Genomic DNA, 17937 nt, shown 5'->3' with positions numbered 1-17937 from the left:
TTAAAATGTTTCTGCAAACAGCAAGAAGTGTTGGATCTAGAAAAGAACAAGAATAAATATTAACAGTATTTGAACTACAGATACATATACAAGTTTGAATTTCCTATGGGAAATTTCAGCTTCACACACTGCAAAAAATTTCATACTAGTTTATAACAAGTATTTTCTAAGATATCAGGACAAAGCAAAACATGAATAAAATCTCACATGATACCTGCTATGTCTTAATTAGTTAAATAAAATCAGAATGAAACAAAGCTCATGAAACTTGCATAGGCATTTTAAAAGTACCTAGATGTGACAAGGATTGAAAATGAAGTCTCCATTGCTGTTCTGCTCTCTGCTGTGAGCAAGTATACCCCCCCCACTTCCTATTTTCTCTGTTACCTTGAGATTAGAGCTATGGATCCCGTATTCAAGAAAGCCTCTGCAAGACAGGAGTGATAGAACAACTGAAACTACACAGGGCATGCTGCAAACAAAATCCACCTATAACTCCTGCTGGCAGAACAGTTTCTGTACGTGCTCTTTACTCAGTGCTATGCCTAAAACCACACTCAAATGAACAATGTATAAACAGATATATAATTACTATAGCAGTAGAAACTACACTCAGGCTATAAAACAAATTTAATCCACATACATATATATCACTTGAATCACTTGAAAGTGAATTTATTGGGGAAAAAAAAAAAGATTATCTTTTGCTTTTTTAATATTGTATTTATAACTCCTCTGCTGCATATTTTAGTTTTAAAAATGCCATATATCTTATTTAAGTATTGTCCAATATTTATTCTTAATTCTTATGAGTTATTTGTAAAAATTAAAAGTAAAAAAAATATATATTCACTTGCTTCTTAAACACTTAAAGCACTTACATATACACAAAGATACATTCAAACCTGATAAGATAAAATGTTTTCTTTTTATTATTATTATTCAGAAAGAATTATCTATGAGGAGTCTGAGAAGCAGATTGTGCGGGATAGAAAGGTGTAAAACAAATTATAACACAACAATACTTTACTTGTCAAAGTATTTTATTTTTTTTTTTTTTACTTTGCTTTGCAAAGAAACCAAGTTAGTTGCAGATGACACCAAGTTAGGTGTGTGTGTCGATCTGCTCGAGGGCAGGAAGGCTCTGCAGGAGGATCTGGATAGGCTGGACCGATGGGATGAGGTCAGCTGTATGAAGTTCAACAAGGCCAAGTGCCGGGTCCTGCACCTGGGACGCAATAACCCCAAGCAGAGCTACAGGCTGGGAGATGAGTGGTTGGAAAGCTGCCTGGCACAGAAGGACCTGGGAATATTGGTGGATAGTTGGCTGAATATGAGCCAGCAGTGTGCTCAGGTGGCCAAGAAGGCCAACAGCATCCTGGCTTGTATAAGAAGCAGTGTGGCCAGCAGGGCTAGGGAAGTGACCTGCACTCGGCTCTGGTGAGGCTGCACCTCGAGTACTGTGTTCAGTTTTGGGCCCCTCGCTACAAGAAGGATATCAAGGCACTCAGAAGAGTCCAGAGAAGGGCGATGAAGCTGGTGAGGGGCCTGGAGAACAAGTCCTACGAGGAGCGGCTGAGGGAGCTGGACTTGTTCAGCCTGGAGAAGAGGAGGCTCAGGGGCCACCTTATTGCTCTCTACAGGTACCTTAAAGCAGGCTGTAGTGAGGTGGGGGTTGGTCTGTTCTCCCACGTGCCTGGTGACAGGATGAGAGAGAATGGGCTAAAGTTGCGCCATGGGTGTTTTAGGTTGGATATTAGGAAGAACTTCTTTACTGAAAGGGTTGTTAGACATTGGAACGGGCTGCCCAGGGAAGTGGTGGAGTCACCATCCCTGGAGGTCTTTAAAAGACGTTTAGATGTAGAGCTTAGTGATATGGTTTACTGGAGGACTTGTTAGTGTTAGGTCAGAGCTTGGACTCAATGATCTTGAGGTCTCTTCCAACGTAGACAATTCTGTGATTCTGTGATTCTTTGACTATGTCAATCTGCCTGCCCCGTTGGGCACATTTGAATAAACTTTCCAGTTTGCCTTTGCATGTGTAGCTCTGCACTTCTATTTTGTATATTGTTTTCCTCTAAATTTCTATTTTTCTATATTGTTTTCATGTCTTGAAAATCCATTACCCCATTGAAATCCCATTGAGAAATTTATTGCATTTTAAACCAAAAAAATACAGTAAGCTTATACAAAAATAAAATCTGATCACTATTGCACAACTAAAGTTTAAAACTACTGCAAATATGATTGTAAGCCTGTGTACGCAGAAGGTGGATTAAGGCTCTAAAAATGATGCATGATTTGCAACACAAAAACAGTGCACAAATGCACTATGAGAGGTGGAATAGTGCACGGATCTAAGCTTTCAGTCTGCACTAATTTGTTCATCAGAAATTCATCTTTAATAACTTGTGTTCTTTCTATACCCGAATGGCATACCTTTAATCATCTGTCATACATTATAGTAATAAATACTAAATTTTTGAATTGGCAAAGTAAGCTTTACAGGTAATAAATTAGCTATGCAGGATTTAAGGATAATTTATTTGGCAATCTTCTCTGTTCTGGCATTATTTTCTGAAGTATAGTGTTTTTTACTTCTGAAAATATTTAAGTAGAGTCAAAAAGACAAACATAACAAAAATATATGACACTTTTACCAAAGCTGATATACCAGGGAACTAGCCTACTACAGAGCTCTCAAATAAATACACATGGCTTCTCTAGAAGAAATCTAAATTCTTCATTCTTTTAAATCTGGCTCAACTGAAGAAGGAGAACATCCTCATAAGTAACAGCCAGAGAAAGGAAGCCAAAATAATAGTTTTGTTTTGATTGCTAAATAGTTTTTGGGTTTTTTTTGTTTTTTGTTTTTTTTTAATAAATAAATTTCAACATAGTGCAAATTACAGCTTTTGAAATTACAATGACCTCACACAGCCAGAAAGGTGTAGCACTGCTGAAATTTCATAGGTATAAGCCAGAAGAAGAATGTTCATAATATGTACGGCAAATATCCTCATAATAATCACCTTTAATACAGAAAAACCTATCTGAGGGCAGTAATTATAACAAGCCTACTAAGATCAGTTTTACCATGCTAGAATATAGTCTTTTTTTTTTCCTAGAAATAACAATAAAACAGATGATACCAGTGCACTGCTGTAATTTCAATATCTACAAAAGACAAAAAGTAGACTAAAAATCAGAAAAGCTCACCACTTCTTCATGCCTGCATTTTCTCACATTAATTCCATTAATCTGTTATTAAAAAAATAAAGAGAAGACTTACTCTACATTTCATAAGTATAGATTTCATTTCACTTTTCTAGAAAAATATAAATAAAGGAATTTGTCATTTTACTCACCTGCAGAATTGCATCTCCTATAAAGAGCAAACCTGAAAGTTCCGCTGAAAACAAAAAGCATATTTTTCATTTGTTTTGCACAAAACACCCCATATTTCTTGTACTTGTATTCCTACTTCATTTAATGTTTTTCCATATTCTTTAGAAAACAAAACAAAAAACTTCTAAATAAATTGTTTGGATTTTTTTTTTAATCGCCAAACACCAGCATAGCAGTGTTACAATGAAGGAGTCTACACATCTCAAGTACCAAGACTCTGAAACATCCTCTGTCAGTCTCTAGCATCTTTTGGGCCATTAAGGTGAGGTATGGCATTTTTTTCTGAACAGAGAATGACTGTGGAACTAGGTCCTATTTCCCTGAGAGAGATTATTTCTTATTAGTGCTGAGGAAAAAACAACATAGAGACTCCAGACCTACTTATGAAGGACAACTTTTAATTTGCAAGGTTTTACCAAAGAATCTTTAGATCCTACATCTTTGATTATGAATACTAACAGGAAATATGAAATTATTTATCTATAGCATTCCAAAACATCACAGAAGATGCTGTCTAGAAAGTCTGAAACTTGATTTTCTAAATCTAACTAATTGATCTAATTTTAACTTCTTTACATGAGTTGTAAGACTGGCATCAATATCCATATAAATTATGATACTCAATATGTTTGAAGAACTGGCTTTATTAGGCTAGATGTACAAAGAATGCTTCAATTATAGGAGGATAAAAAATATGTTTGTTTGTTTGTTTGTTTTTTGTTTTGCTTTTAAAATAAATGCATACAATATTCTGATTTAGACACAGGACATATATATTGAACATTTTCACATGACCTAAGCACTCTATGTATAATGATGGTTTTAAGAAATGCATCAGTTGGCATATTTTTGGTTAGAGGTCCAAAAAAAAACACAACTGGAAAGCCACCGGGAAGAGGGCAGAAGTAAGCCTCCAAAGCTTTGAGTTACAGGCTCTGGGTTAAACACATTTTCTGTATCCAAGATGCCTAGCACAGACACATGGCATGACACTTGCATAGTCTTCTCATTCTACATAAGAGATGTCCCTCATGACTAGCTCTCTTAAAATCAGCAGTATTTTTATATAAAACAATAATGGAGTTTATAACTCAACTGTGTAGCGAGGTTAGAAATACTTCATCAGTTATTATAGCAAAAAAAAATAATAACAATAATAAAAGAAAACAGGTTGCACATTTGTGTGTTCAATTAAACTTCGGTCTATGTTTCTTATTTTTCCTGCAGTGCTTAATAGCTTTTTAATAGCTACTATAAGCAATGTATGCCATGTTATTAGGTATTACACACTTGTGACTCCATTTTTTTCGATATAAATATAACTTTTTAAGGTTAACCTAATTACTTTCCCTAGCAACTAATTCCATGCTACTCTGTAGCCTCCTTACATACAACTTCTTGGTTTCAGGGTCAAATTTCAATTCCCAATATTCCAAGATTCCCCTGTACCTTTCTTTATCTGCAGCATGTGGGTAAATATGACATTTTTTCTTATACTCAAGCTTTCTAATTGAGCGGAGGAAGCATTCCAGAATTATTGCATTACAGATGGAGGAAAATGCTTCCAAGTTTAAGTTTCTGATCTTACACATATGAACACAAATATACAAAAGCATAGCAGAGAAAATACATTCTAGAATTACTGACTCACAACCTTCATCTCATCACAGAGCACATCACGAGCATTCTTACAACTAGCCATTTTCCTAGTACATACCGTATCATTCTAACAATTTAAAAACAGCACAGTTAAATAATAAGCATGGTTAAGACCTTAATGCAGTACCAGTTTTGTTGTGTATCAGTTGCTGCAGAGGTTTACATAGCACAGCATCTAATGTTGAAATAACATAGGGTATTATCAAGGTTCTGCCACTACCCACTCCCATCTGGGTACTACCCTACTACTCAGTATAAAGAAACAGATGTTCTCTTTTTGTATTCACATGCTGTAAAGGCCAAACTTTTGATCTGCTACTGCTTTCCAGAAATAACAATTCAGAAATATAAGACAGAACTAAATATTTCATTACTTAAATTTGTTAAATATTTTCATTCCCTAAATGGCTCCCTATTTTTTTCCCTTAAATTTATGCTTTACAAGAACTTTTAAGAAATAATTGTTTGAAGACAGTGTTAAAAACAAACAAACAAACAAAAAACACTATTCCAAATATAAGTTTTGTATGTTTACATAAAATAGTTCTAAATAATAGAGAGATCATGATGTCATGAAGAGAGAAATAGAACATTAATAATATCTATTTAACACTTCCTGAGGAATCTCAGGACTTGAGGCACCTTGCTTTTAGGAGCATATCAAAACATAGTGTAATAATCTGACACTCACCTCTTTGTTCTTTGGAAATCTTAGAAATGACCACTGGGATATTATGTTCTGCTCCACCCTGAAGATATAATAAATGGAAATATCATGAGTTACTGCAAATATTTTTGCTTAAAATTATATTTTACCCTTTCTGTAAGTGCAGTTTTAAGAGAGACCGAGAAAACAATTCTGATCCTGTATTTTCCTCCTTTTTCTCCATTTCTTCATTCTAATCAAGAGTTGATTGGGATTAATTCCTTATTGCCTCACCTATAGAAGCTGTCAGTTGCTATTATTACCTCAGGAAGTGAATTGAATGTTGTTCAAAATTCTACAAGACTTGAAGAAGGACATTAGTTTCTGCAGAGTCCAGGTAGTTTAATGTATGAAACTGTGTCCTACAAAGGCAGAATGGCCATAACACCACAATGGAAACCATGCTGTGACCACTCTGTTTTCGCGCTGGTAAGAAACAGGTAAACAAAAACCCAAGAAAAGCAAGTTTGGGCTTTCGTCTCAAAAGCAGTCTTTATTTGTTTCCGTTTCTGTCACACATGCACAAAGAGTGAGAAAAGCTGTGGGATAACTAACAAGAGACAGAAAAGAAAACATTAAGAAATGGAACAGTAGGTGTTCAATAAATGTGGGAAAATAAAGGAAAGCTGGATGATAATTCAACAGTTCAACAGCAATTCAATGCTGTTGTTTCATTCAATTTATCCTCATGGGACTGGAAGCATTCATGATGCTTAAAGTATTAAAAGGAAACCTTAAATAAAAAGGACACTAAGGACGAAAAAAAAAAAAAAAAAAAAAAAGCATATAACAGAGCCACAACTATTTTTCTTCCTCTGAACACAGCATCAAAGTGCCAGCCTGCATGTAACCTGTACAAATTCAGATCATTGGAAATGACAGCCTGTCACACTGTCATTTTGCCTAAGAATCCTAGTTAAATGCTTACTCTTCTCTTTAGCAGACAAGTTTTTCTTTGGAAACTGGCCTTCTTAGGTCCTGGCACCCAGTTTCATTGTGTGGAATGGACTGACCTGTATATTTTGATGGTCTAAGGATTAGTACATATCCCTTTCTTCGTTCAGTAACCAGTTGTTTGAAACTGAACAGATGTCTGCGCTCAACAGCTATTTCTGTCATGGAACAGAGAAGAAAACCATAGAAAACATGTTTCTGTGGCTCTCTCTGTGTATGGATAGACCAGTAAAGTCTTTCAATTTTAAATCTGAGCAAAGGAAGAACGTTTCATCACTGCCTCTGCATATGCTTCCTAGATGAATGCAAGGAAATAAGCTGAATTTCCCATAGGATTAAGTTCCATCTGGTAGCAACAATCAATTGCAAACACAGAACATATTGATATTTCTTGCATGGATTGAGTGTTCACTCCACAGACGGCTACTTTCATTTCAGTCAGGTTTCAACAGGTATTCAAACCAAATAATTTGTAGCATTATAACCTGCTAAATATCTTTTGATGGTTTTTATCAGAGGAACAGCAACCATGAAGGTTGGCTTCACTTAAGGTTACTAGTTCAAGCTCACTTAAGCTTATAAGGCTTGTCCTTCTTTCTTCAGAGGTTTCCTCAGCCACATGCACATTTAACTTCTGTAGTTTTCAAATAAACAGAAAAATCATTGTGCCTCCCTAAGCCTCCGATATGTTACACAGATATTGCACTATTCAGGATATTTGAAGTTCAGCTAGTGCATGGTCTAAAACTCAATATCACTAACTTAGGTCTTTTTTTTTTTTTTTTCTCTCCTTCCTGGTAAACTGGCCCCTTTTCCTCCTTAAACTAAACTCTCTGGTAAAGAAGTATACTAATGTTATTCTGAAACCAGGCAGCACTATATTGTCCTCTCTCACCCACTGTATCTAACTCCACTTATACTGCAGTTTTGAAGAATCATCCAGCAATGCCCTGCTGGGGGGGAAAAAAAAAAAAAAAAGAAAAAAAAAAAAGACCTCTTTTCTCTGCAACCCCATCTAGCCAGTATGAACAATTCCTTTTAAATTAGTCACAGGAGATGTTTGAATATAGCTGACCATATAGCAGCTACCCAGTCATCTTCAACAATTTGCAGCAAGTAAACGCATTCTTGCAACATGTTATTTAATATTACTTCTGACTGACAATGCAGCCTTGCATCCTGCATTCTTCATATTTAATTCTCCATAAAATAAAAAGTGCATGAATGTCTGGCTTTACAGGCTCTAAAGATATACTACTTCAGAAAGCTCCGGGAACAGTGGTTATTTTTTCATTGCTTAACAAGCCCCCTCCCCCTTTCAACCCTAAACCAGTGGAGGGAAATAATACATGTCAATTAATGTTGCTAAAGGTTTAATGGTTCATTCACTTCCATAACACATTCAACACCAAATTCCATCAGTACACATCTTTGAAGATGAAAAAAGATAGATTTGTAAACATAAAGCTAGATGATTCATCTATTAACACTAATATTAAAGAAAGAAAAAAAAAAACACACACACACACACCACTATTTCCACTTGAAATGCAGAGAAAATTTGTTTATATAAAAAAAAGATCATCACAAAATGAATGAAGAGGAGGAGAATCATCTAAGTATCTTCATAGGTGTAAGCAAGACAGTTGCTTTATAGATAATTTGGTGGAGTCAAACTGAGAAGTCAAACAATCTCACCAAAAACAAGACCAAAACAGATACAAAAAAATGACCCTGTGCAGAGTTCTGGTAAGCAGAAGTCTGTCTATAAGTGAAAACCTTAATTTATTTAACGAACTATTACTTTTATTGCCTATTTCCTCAAGAACACTACATTCTCTCCAATTATTGAGAGACATGATGCTCTTTCAGAAGTCATACATTTTGCAGCTTGTTGTCAAATCTCAGCAACTCAAACTTATCGGAGATGTGATGAGTGAAATATATTATACTATACATCAATTTCTATGTCTAACTCCATGGCTATTCCTTCTCACAGATATTTATTAATGAGAGTTCTAAAGGGAATTCAGAAATGAGAAAATAATTCCTTCTGAATAGTGTGGAATAGATCAGTTCTGCTCCAAATATAATTAAATTTTTACCATTAACTTCAGTAAAATGAAGTACAGCAAAACACAAAACAGTATTTTTTGTTCTATCAAACTGACAAAGAGTGGATTGTAATCAATTTTTAAAGGGACTTAGCTTTGGATCTTATGTAAAAATCAATTTTGCAAGCAGTTTTTTTAATCAGTTAGCTGAATCTCAGATTTTTACAACTTCAGTTGGAGCATGAAAGTTCAAACACAAAAGAAGAGACAAGTAGAATATGCAAGTCACCAAAAGAAAAATTGAGAGCTTCTTTTCAGAATTAGTAACTTTTTTGTTCTTCTACTCTGCAGGAAAAAGAAAAATATATAATTTTTTTTTCCAGAATATTTAAGGTAGGACAAGACACTTCCAAAACTTAATTAATAGGTGACTTGTTCATGTGAGATTTCTGATAGCAAACAGGTGTTTGGCAGAAAAGAAAATAATAATAATAAAAAAAGAATAACTAACAATCATCATCTGGTCATTAGTCATTCCAAAAACTGAAAAGAAAACCTAAATTTATGTAGCTCTACTACCTAGATTAATTTTGATTAAAACAATTATGCAATAAAACAAGAAAATACCTTTAAGTAACATTATTTAATGCCATGGTTTTTAAATTCTCTTGCAGTTGTTTCTAATACACTCAACATACTTTTTAATATAGATTTTTTAAATTGAAACATGACTTTATACAATTTATATGGAATTTTAGGTCTTTCATGAATGCATAAAAAAGAGAACTACCCTCCTAAGCTGAATTCACAGTCTGAAAGATCCATAGTTTATTTTGGCACTTTTAAATACTGTTGCAACTTCCAAGAAGTTTATTCAGAACAGTCTGAATCAAATAATCTTGCTTTAAAAATGCCACTGATTTAAGAAAGACTTCTTAATTTGTATTTGTCATTCACTTCTTAATTTGTATTTCTCAGTGATATTTTATTTTCTTTAATTTACCTGATATATATATGCAAGGTGATCTTGACTTTTTGTTTTTGTCCCCACAATTTTAATTCTAAAAGATAACCTCTTGTATTGTATAAATAAACAAATCGATTTTAGTCAACTTTAACTGACTTTGTGAGACTTGCTTCCCAAACCTCTAAAATCCTTACTGTAAGCAGCTATTTCTTATTACCAACTAAAAACAATCTCAATCACCCATATACTTTATCTTACATGCATTACTGCATCATTATTCAGTGAATAGTAACCTACGACACTGCAAGAAAATAACTTTTGTACTGTTACTGTAAACTCATGGGAAATTTTGGCCACAAAATAGCAATACGTTTTCCTTGCACAGAGGTCTTTAGTGGGTCAACGAGATAACACCAAGTGCACCAAGATATATTTTAAGAACTAATATTTCTATTTGGCAGTATTCTTATCAATGACAACACAAATGCACATTAATCCCTGTTCTGAGTCATTTCTTATAAGGTCAGTACTAGCAGATGTTCACAGGAAAGTCTATACTTCCACATAATATGCATAATTTAAGGCTCTTTGCATTCATGTGAAGTACTCTTGATTTTTTCCATTGCCATTTTGAGGCTGAGCACTGCTGTGTTTAGAAGATAAAATTAATATTGTGTCTGTACACTGAGATTCAGAGCTAAGGTAAGGTTTTCAGTATTACAGCAGTATAGATTTACAGAAAACTTATGACAAAAATGATTAACCCTCTGTCCCTCAAAAAGAATCACTTACACTTCCATATGTTCTTAATTCTTACTGAGGATAGGCAAAATATGGTAACATGAAAATTACTACAGCTGCTTGATCTGTAAGCAAAATAAGCAATATGAGAAAGCAATAATGCTTTCTGACCACCTAATGAATTGCACTGAAGTTACATGAAATTCTTTTTAGGAGAACCAATGATGAACTTATTGGCTCTTCCCTATACCTGCCGCTGTAATTTAACATTCATTAACAAACACCTAAACTAGAGTGCTATTGAACAAAAGTACAGTCTGTGCAGTTGCAAACATTTTTCAACTCTCCTATCAAATTGTATTAAAGAACTGCTCGGTTTGAATCTTAATGGGATGATCTTTCCATTGCCTTCTGTTCCACAAGGTAATGTAGCTACTGGTTGCCATATTGTGACAGAAGCTAACTTTCCAGAACATATTTGCTCTATTGATTCTTGTCCTCTGAATTATAATGTGTCCCCACTAAAATTAACTATATACAAAGACACTTTTTGTGTAACATGGAATAATAGAACAAAAAGAAATCCTACCTTTATACTTAATCCAAATCCTCCTACAGTCTGTCTTCTAATTGTTACTGTTCTTTCCTAAAAAAAAAAAAAAAAAAAAAAAAAAAAAAAAAAAAGTTAAATTTGATTAGAATTAGAGTGGGTTTTTTTGTCCTTTTTTTTTTTTTTTCCCATAACATCCACATTCACACTTCATTAAGTTGCTCTGTGCTACCCTCTTACATTGATTTTTCTTTTTATAATAAACCTGTGAATTCCTGAATGCAAAAATCCCATGAAACCTATGATGCAGGGGGTAAATGACACAGTCCAGAAGAAAAGCAGATGTTATCTCAGACAACAATGAGTTTGTTCAGTTCATACAATACTGTCTGTGTGTGCACTACTGTACTGCAGCCAGTACAGCAGTGCAATAAGAAGATATGTAGAGTTAAACTGTTAGTGCAGGACACATCATCCAAAACAGATGCATTTCAGAGATCTTACTTAACTGGCAGTAAATTGGCCCCACAGGCAGACTGGACACTAAATGCTTAAGTATGTAAACTGCATTTCTGGAATGCAATTTCCAATTTTCCAATCTAGTTTCATCCAAAAGAAATACAGTTTGCATACTCCAACACCAGTCAGTGACACGAGAAAAGCAAGATTAGTGCAGATGACCCAGAAACTCATTTCAAGACACATTCCTGATCAAAATTAAGAGACTAATGTAAACGTGGTCTCTGTTGACCTCACAGATATGGTTTAAAAATCACAACCAAGTCATAAAGGCTATTGTTATGGGCAGAGTTATTTAAAACAGATTTTTTTTCTTTTATTGCTTATTCTTAAAATTTTTGTGTAAAAAACAGGCTGGTGTCTATCTTAGATATGAACATTAAAAAAAAGACCTTTTTTTCCTAGTCCTTCTTGTTCGTCTTGTTGACTTTATTCCCAAGGATCATTTAGTAATCATTTAGTAGTAGTGAGCTTGGATAGCAGTAAAAAAAAAAAAAAAAAAAAAAAAAAAAAGTAGAAAGTAGTAGTAGGTATGCACATATACCATATGCCCAGGCAAAAATATGTGGAATAGATAGATTTTATTTTATTTATTTATTTATTTATTTTGTTCTGGGTATGTGGCCTGGATTTTATATAATTTTCAATATGGAGAATTGCATAGCATAAGTCTAAATATGTATTTTATACAATATATGTCCATACATTTCAGCCCAATCAGCATGGATTGCCAGCACCCTTCAGATTTGCATAAATACAGAAATATACTGTCAGTGTTATTTACTACATTAAGGCTTGGATCATAGTTCATTCCATATGGCTTTTGAGGAATGTAAGAAGCATAAGGATGCATAAGGTATTCTTCTGGTTCATATGAGAAACCTGTCAGCAAGAAGAAGCCTGAAAGCTTTACAGACCTATTTTTCCTTCATATGCAAAATGGAAAAGAAAAGAGGCACGGGCACCAACTAAGAGTTTTGGAAAATGGAATTGTTACCTTTGAGGGAAAATGCAGTTTCTTCCTTCTTTTTCACATTTGTTACAAATATGAATTGAGTAGCTGCAGAAAGAGCAAGTATAAACCTGTGCAGTGTTTTGGGTTGCAACACGAAACCAGCTGCCTAAAATAAGACTTTATGTTTAATTATTTATGTTAATATTTGTAAATGTTTTTTTTTTTTCTATTTTTTTTGCTTCTACAAGAAGCAAAATTTTTCAAATTTTTAATGTACTGAAATGCATGAACAAATTATACTCTTGCATTGCCAGCAGATATATAGGGACAAGAGAAGTGGTTATTTTAGGAACATGGTTTAGTGGGCGACATTGGTAATTGGTTGATGGTTGGACCAGATGATCTTGGAGGTCTTTTCCAACCCTAATGATTCTGTGATTTGTAACCTGAACAACTGAATGCACAGCATGGCAATAGAGGAATATATGGCTTATTGTTCCATAAATGTGCATCTACACTGTGCAGAGGGTCCAGAAGAGCCTTCCCAGCTCTCCTCTCAAACAATCTAGGAATTTTTATGATGGCATTCCCAGAAACTGAGTTCAGTCCACAAAGCTACTTGAGTTCATAGCATTAATTGCACTCAGAAAACCTTTTGTCTGCCAGGAGGTTTCACCCACAGCTAATACTGCAGACAATATATTATGGATAAACTCATAGGCTACAGTTTAATTTTTGGTCTAAACTGAGCTTACACATAAGATCTTGAATCAATCAGCTGTGGCTCTGTTGATGGCAGTATTTTTTCTGTTAGCTTCCCCTCATTTCCACTTCTATCTTTTGTTGGATATGCAGTTAAGAACAAAAGCTTGCGTAGTATATTCTAATCAATGCGTGATAACTTTTTTTTAATATATGTTCAAATCAAACAAAATACTCGTGTTACTTAATAAGACGCTGAAAAATAACAACCTGTTTAGGTTAAACTGGCATAATAGCTAGCATTAAGGTAAGCTGGCATAGTACTATTATATTACCTATGCATGGAAGAAAGCATATCACACTCCACAAATTACAAATTAAGCACTATGCTAACTGAAGAACATGAATCGTCATAAAAATTTGTAGCTCATTATCACTGTTAAGTGTAAATAGTGGCACCTGAATATATTCTAAGCTATAGCTATGCCTTCTAAAAAGCCTAAGAGAAAGCTTCCTGCAAATCATTTTTTTGTTGTTATTCTCTTGCTTAGCACAACACACACAAAGGTACCCATATAAAAGAGTCAATAAAATATTCTTTCTGGTTTTTACTCAAGCTAAGGCAGATCAAAGCAAACCATGGAAACACTTGAATTTTTTATTTATTTATTTGTTTTATTACTGAGAGAGGAAAAAAAAAAAGAGTTTGCCAGGCCAGCTGACAGAAAACTAGAAATATTTTGCACTGGAGCCTAGCATTACTTTTTAAGAGGAAGAAATACATATTTCAAAAATGCTTTACCAATACAGAAGATTACTAACTAGACAAAGCTGTGTAAGAGTAAGCAAATGGAACAGACTGAAAAAAAAATTACGCAACTGTAACTTTATAGCAAAATGCAGTTTTTCAGTGGATTTCACATGGTATTTTTTCTAGGTTCTTTTCTAGCTCCACGGAGAGTGAATATTAAATATTTCAGGTTTGGACTGTTACTGAACTGAATTGAACATACTGCAAATTAAATCCACTCTAGTTATGTGTTACATGTAAGGCTTTGGTTTGTATTTGTATTGTATGTAACCTAGGTTAATTCAACACACTTCCCAGACCTACAACAAAGTATATTACTTTGTTGTATTTTACATGTAAGGACTTCCACACTCTACATAACACAATAGCTAACAAATACAAACAATTAACAACCTCCAAAATCAGAATTACCTACAAATTACATATTTCATTACTAAATCATCAGTAATCTGCGACTACAAACCTCACATAAATAATATAGTGAAACAGCTTTTCCAGAACTGTCAGAAGTATCAACACATTTCATACATCCAAAATCTTGGCATTGGATCAGACCCTGACTCTGATCAGCTTTTCTTCTTTTAACCAAAATATTGTAAGAAAAATAATAGGACTCATCTAATCAAAGTTAAGTCATATAAAACTCAGGCAGAGGTCAAAGCTAGTTTTCTCCTGTAATCAATACAGAAAAATAGATATATTCAACCTAGATGAGTCTAAGCAAGTGCCCAAGTTAGACAGTAATCATCTTCATCATCTATGTCCTCCATTGAGTATAGAGCCAAGACGTCAATTTTGACTTTGGAAAGATCACCCTCCCATTTACAGTTGGCAAAGTAACTTGAGTAAGTATTTTGATAGTAGATAACAATTTTGAAAGGTTTTTGTCAGAAAACTCTTTTATCTGAATAAGGTTTCTTTTGCAGTATGTTACTTGTGATAAATCTAAACCAAGCTTCATTTTTCAGTGCCATCCTTAGCCAAGGTGAACTGAAAAAAAAAATCTCATCTACAACACACCGTGTTTTTATGTGAAATATGATGATTAATATAACAAAGAATTCTGACCAGTAAACTGAAAAAATAATAATAAAAGAATGTTCTGATGCCTTTAATTAGCATTTCAAATGAACAATAAGAATAATAAATTTCACTAGTCTAACAGCTTTCTAAGTTCTTACATGCCTTACAGTTATTAATTATTAAAATATAATGACAACTCTAGAAGGCAACACATTTTTTTTTAATAGTAAAGAAGCACTCTACATATCTCAATACACCACTTATGTTGTTCTAGCTTAAAGTCGGTCCTGCTCCATTGATTCCAATTATGTGCTTAAAACAAAATCTAACTGAAAGTCTACATCAGATGTAGACTTGTCTATTAATATTTTACTTAATTTAGCCTTCCCTTCTTTATTTACAAGGGTAACATTCTACAATTAAGTTTGCATTGGTTTTCCAGCTTCCCAAAACAACGCCATCTCCAAGTTTTCACAAATAAAACTTGATTCTGATGAAAATCTACTTAGTTTGATATTAAGATTAAATAACATCCTGTTAGCTTGTAATTTCATTATCACATTTGTTAGCTATGTTATACTAAATAGAGTCAGAGCTCCTAGGATCTTTAAAAACAGGATTCAGAGGAGTGTTTTAGAAACTGCTTCCTGGAACAGAAAAAAAGTAGTTATCATTTTACTGAAAAACTCAAAACTGCTGCCAAGCTGTCAGCACTTTCCATGCTGTAACTCAGAAAATTCCTCATCCACACATGTTTTCACTGACTAGAAAAGAGAGCTAAGAGTTTTGCCAAAAATCTTTTTCCTATGAGATCTGTGCAGTGGAACAGAAAAGCAATATTTTTTAGGCTTCCATTAAGGATATATAAATATTTCTCATTAAACAGCAGTATGATATTCTTGAGATCACCAACATCATCTTAAATGAGATTAGAAGTGAAGAATGACCTCGTGAGCATGTACCAACAGTAAATAAACAGGAAAGGAGGTACAGAATCCTATGTAATCATTAGTTACATACAGACAGGAAACAAGAACTCTGCTTTTACAGTGGATGAACAGACACCAAGGTACTGTATATATACATGGAACAACATGGAAAAAAAGCTGAACCAAGGCAGGGGAGAAAGCCGTGTTGGAAAAACAGGAATAGACCTGAAGAGAAATCTACAATAGCACAGTGAAATGCAAAACTGTAGAGGGAAAAAAAAAAAGAGAGAGAGAAAAATGTTAAGATAAAATTCTAAAAATACAACAATGTAATATAAAAATATGAACACTACATTGATAACAAGTTTATAGGCCAATCTGTAAACATTTAAAGCCATAATACCATAATATCCTCAAGGCTATACTCCTACTTTAGCAGCCATTAGTAATAACATCACACATTGACATAAGAAAGCGTCATAAGAATTTTTTTTATGCATTGAATATTTTCTTACATTTTCAAGCAGAGAGATTTCACACCCTCTTTTTGTTACTTAATCCAAATCCAAATCCAAATAATTAGCTTTGCTCTTTTGTTATTGGTATTTCTTTGGATTAACTGACATGAGCAATCAGACTTTACACTCATTCTAAAAACATGCAGGTCACTTACATCTCCAGTCTGAACTAGCAGCTTTCTCAGCTGCTAGTAACTCCTATTACATGACATTCAAAACTTGTCACCTTATTTCAGTTCCTCATGTAACTGGAGAGGGGTGGCAGTATGGGAGGGCTGCAGAATGGCTGGTTAGTCAGAAATCCCAGTTCCTCTGCAGCTGGGCTAGAGTCTGAGCATGATAAATGCAGCTGTATTGTGTAGATTGCTAATACTGACTCTAATGAGTAAAAGCACCTGTCACTTTGCTTGTTCTTACTCTAAAATGTTACTATGGCATATGCCTAAAAGCAGAAACACCTGAAATTCTACTTGCAAAAATTATACTCCTAGGATTGATTTATTTCAATCCTAGGATTGAAATATAACATTTCTCAACATAGAATTGAGAAATCAAGCATTTCTCAATATATCAATAAATGAATAAATATAATAATAATTAAAAAATCAAAAACCAAAAGCCCAAGGTCAGTACAGATTTTAATTCCCACAAGTCTTGGCAAAGAACACATTCTGTGGTTTCATGATAGCTGCAGTTCCCAGTTGCAACCTTCAGTCAATGCTTTGGGTTTTCCAAGTCTTTTCCGGTTTTCAGTATTTGCCTTTGTGGGAAAAAAAAAAAAAAAAAAAAAAAACAAAACTAAAGAGAAGACTTTATTCTGGTCTTTCAAATTTGGCCATACAAGTGGCAGTCCTCAATAGATTTTGTTTTTAACCCCAATAGATTAAATGCATTTTATTTTTAAGGTGCAGAAAAATGAACTGACTTGCTTTCTCCCTAAATGATTGTGTTTACATTTGTAAGGCCTAGGTTATCACTTATAAAGAGTCCAGATTTGCAAGAAAATATTTGAGGACTCCTGTGAATAAATAAGTGAATAAATAAGTGAATGAATGAATGAATGAATAATGATTCACTCCATTGAATATTTGAATGCCTCCATGGGGCCAGGGTCAGGGACATTGCCAGAAAGCTTCCCAACCTGGTTCGTCCCTCTGACTATTATCCTCTTTTAATAGTCCAGGCTGGCAGTGATGATATTTAAGAGAGAAGCCTAAAGACCATCGAATGGGACTTTAAGGGACTGGGACAGTTAGTGGATGGAGCGGGAGTACAGGTGGTATTTTCGTCCATTCCTACAGTGGCAGGGAGGGGTACAGAGAGGACATGGAAAGCCCACCTGATAAACATGTGCCTCAGAGGCTGGTGCCAACACAGAAATTTTGTGTTTTTTGACCACGGGACTCTTTACTCGGCACCCGGCCTGATGGCCGCAGATGGG

General features: G+C 34.3%; 1 protein-coding gene across 5 annotated transcripts in view; it reads right to left on the bottom strand.

Moving 5' to 3' along the window:
• SNTG1 (syntrophin gamma 1) overlaps positions 1-17937 on the bottom strand; it is a 348743-nt gene that overhangs the window by 135218 nt on the left and 195588 nt on the right. For 4 of the 5 annotated variants that reach the window (XM_072034682.1, XM_038174969.2, XM_027452099.3 and 1 more), the window contains 4 exons: positions 11079-11135; positions 5759-5816; positions 3369-3412; positions 3220-3261 (listed from right to left, as the gene is read on the bottom strand). In XM_072034682.1, the coding sequence (XP_071890783.1) occupies positions 3220-3261; positions 3369-3412; positions 5759-5816; positions 11079-11135 (201 nt within the window). The remainder of the gene's footprint in view (positions 1-3219; positions 3262-3368; positions 3413-5758; positions 5817-11078; positions 11136-17937) is intronic. The other variant, XM_027452100.3, reaches the window with a different exon arrangement.

This window comes from Anas platyrhynchos, chromosome 2, assembly GCF_047663525.1.
Source record: "Anas platyrhynchos isolate ZD024472 breed Pekin duck chromosome 2, IASCAAS_PekinDuck_T2T, whole genome shotgun sequence".
NCBI classification, from domain to species: domain Eukaryota; kingdom Metazoa; phylum Chordata; class Aves; order Anseriformes; family Anatidae; genus Anas; species Anas platyrhynchos.
Note: the sequence above shows the minus strand (reverse complement) of the source record. Positions and strands in the feature narration are given on the sequence as shown.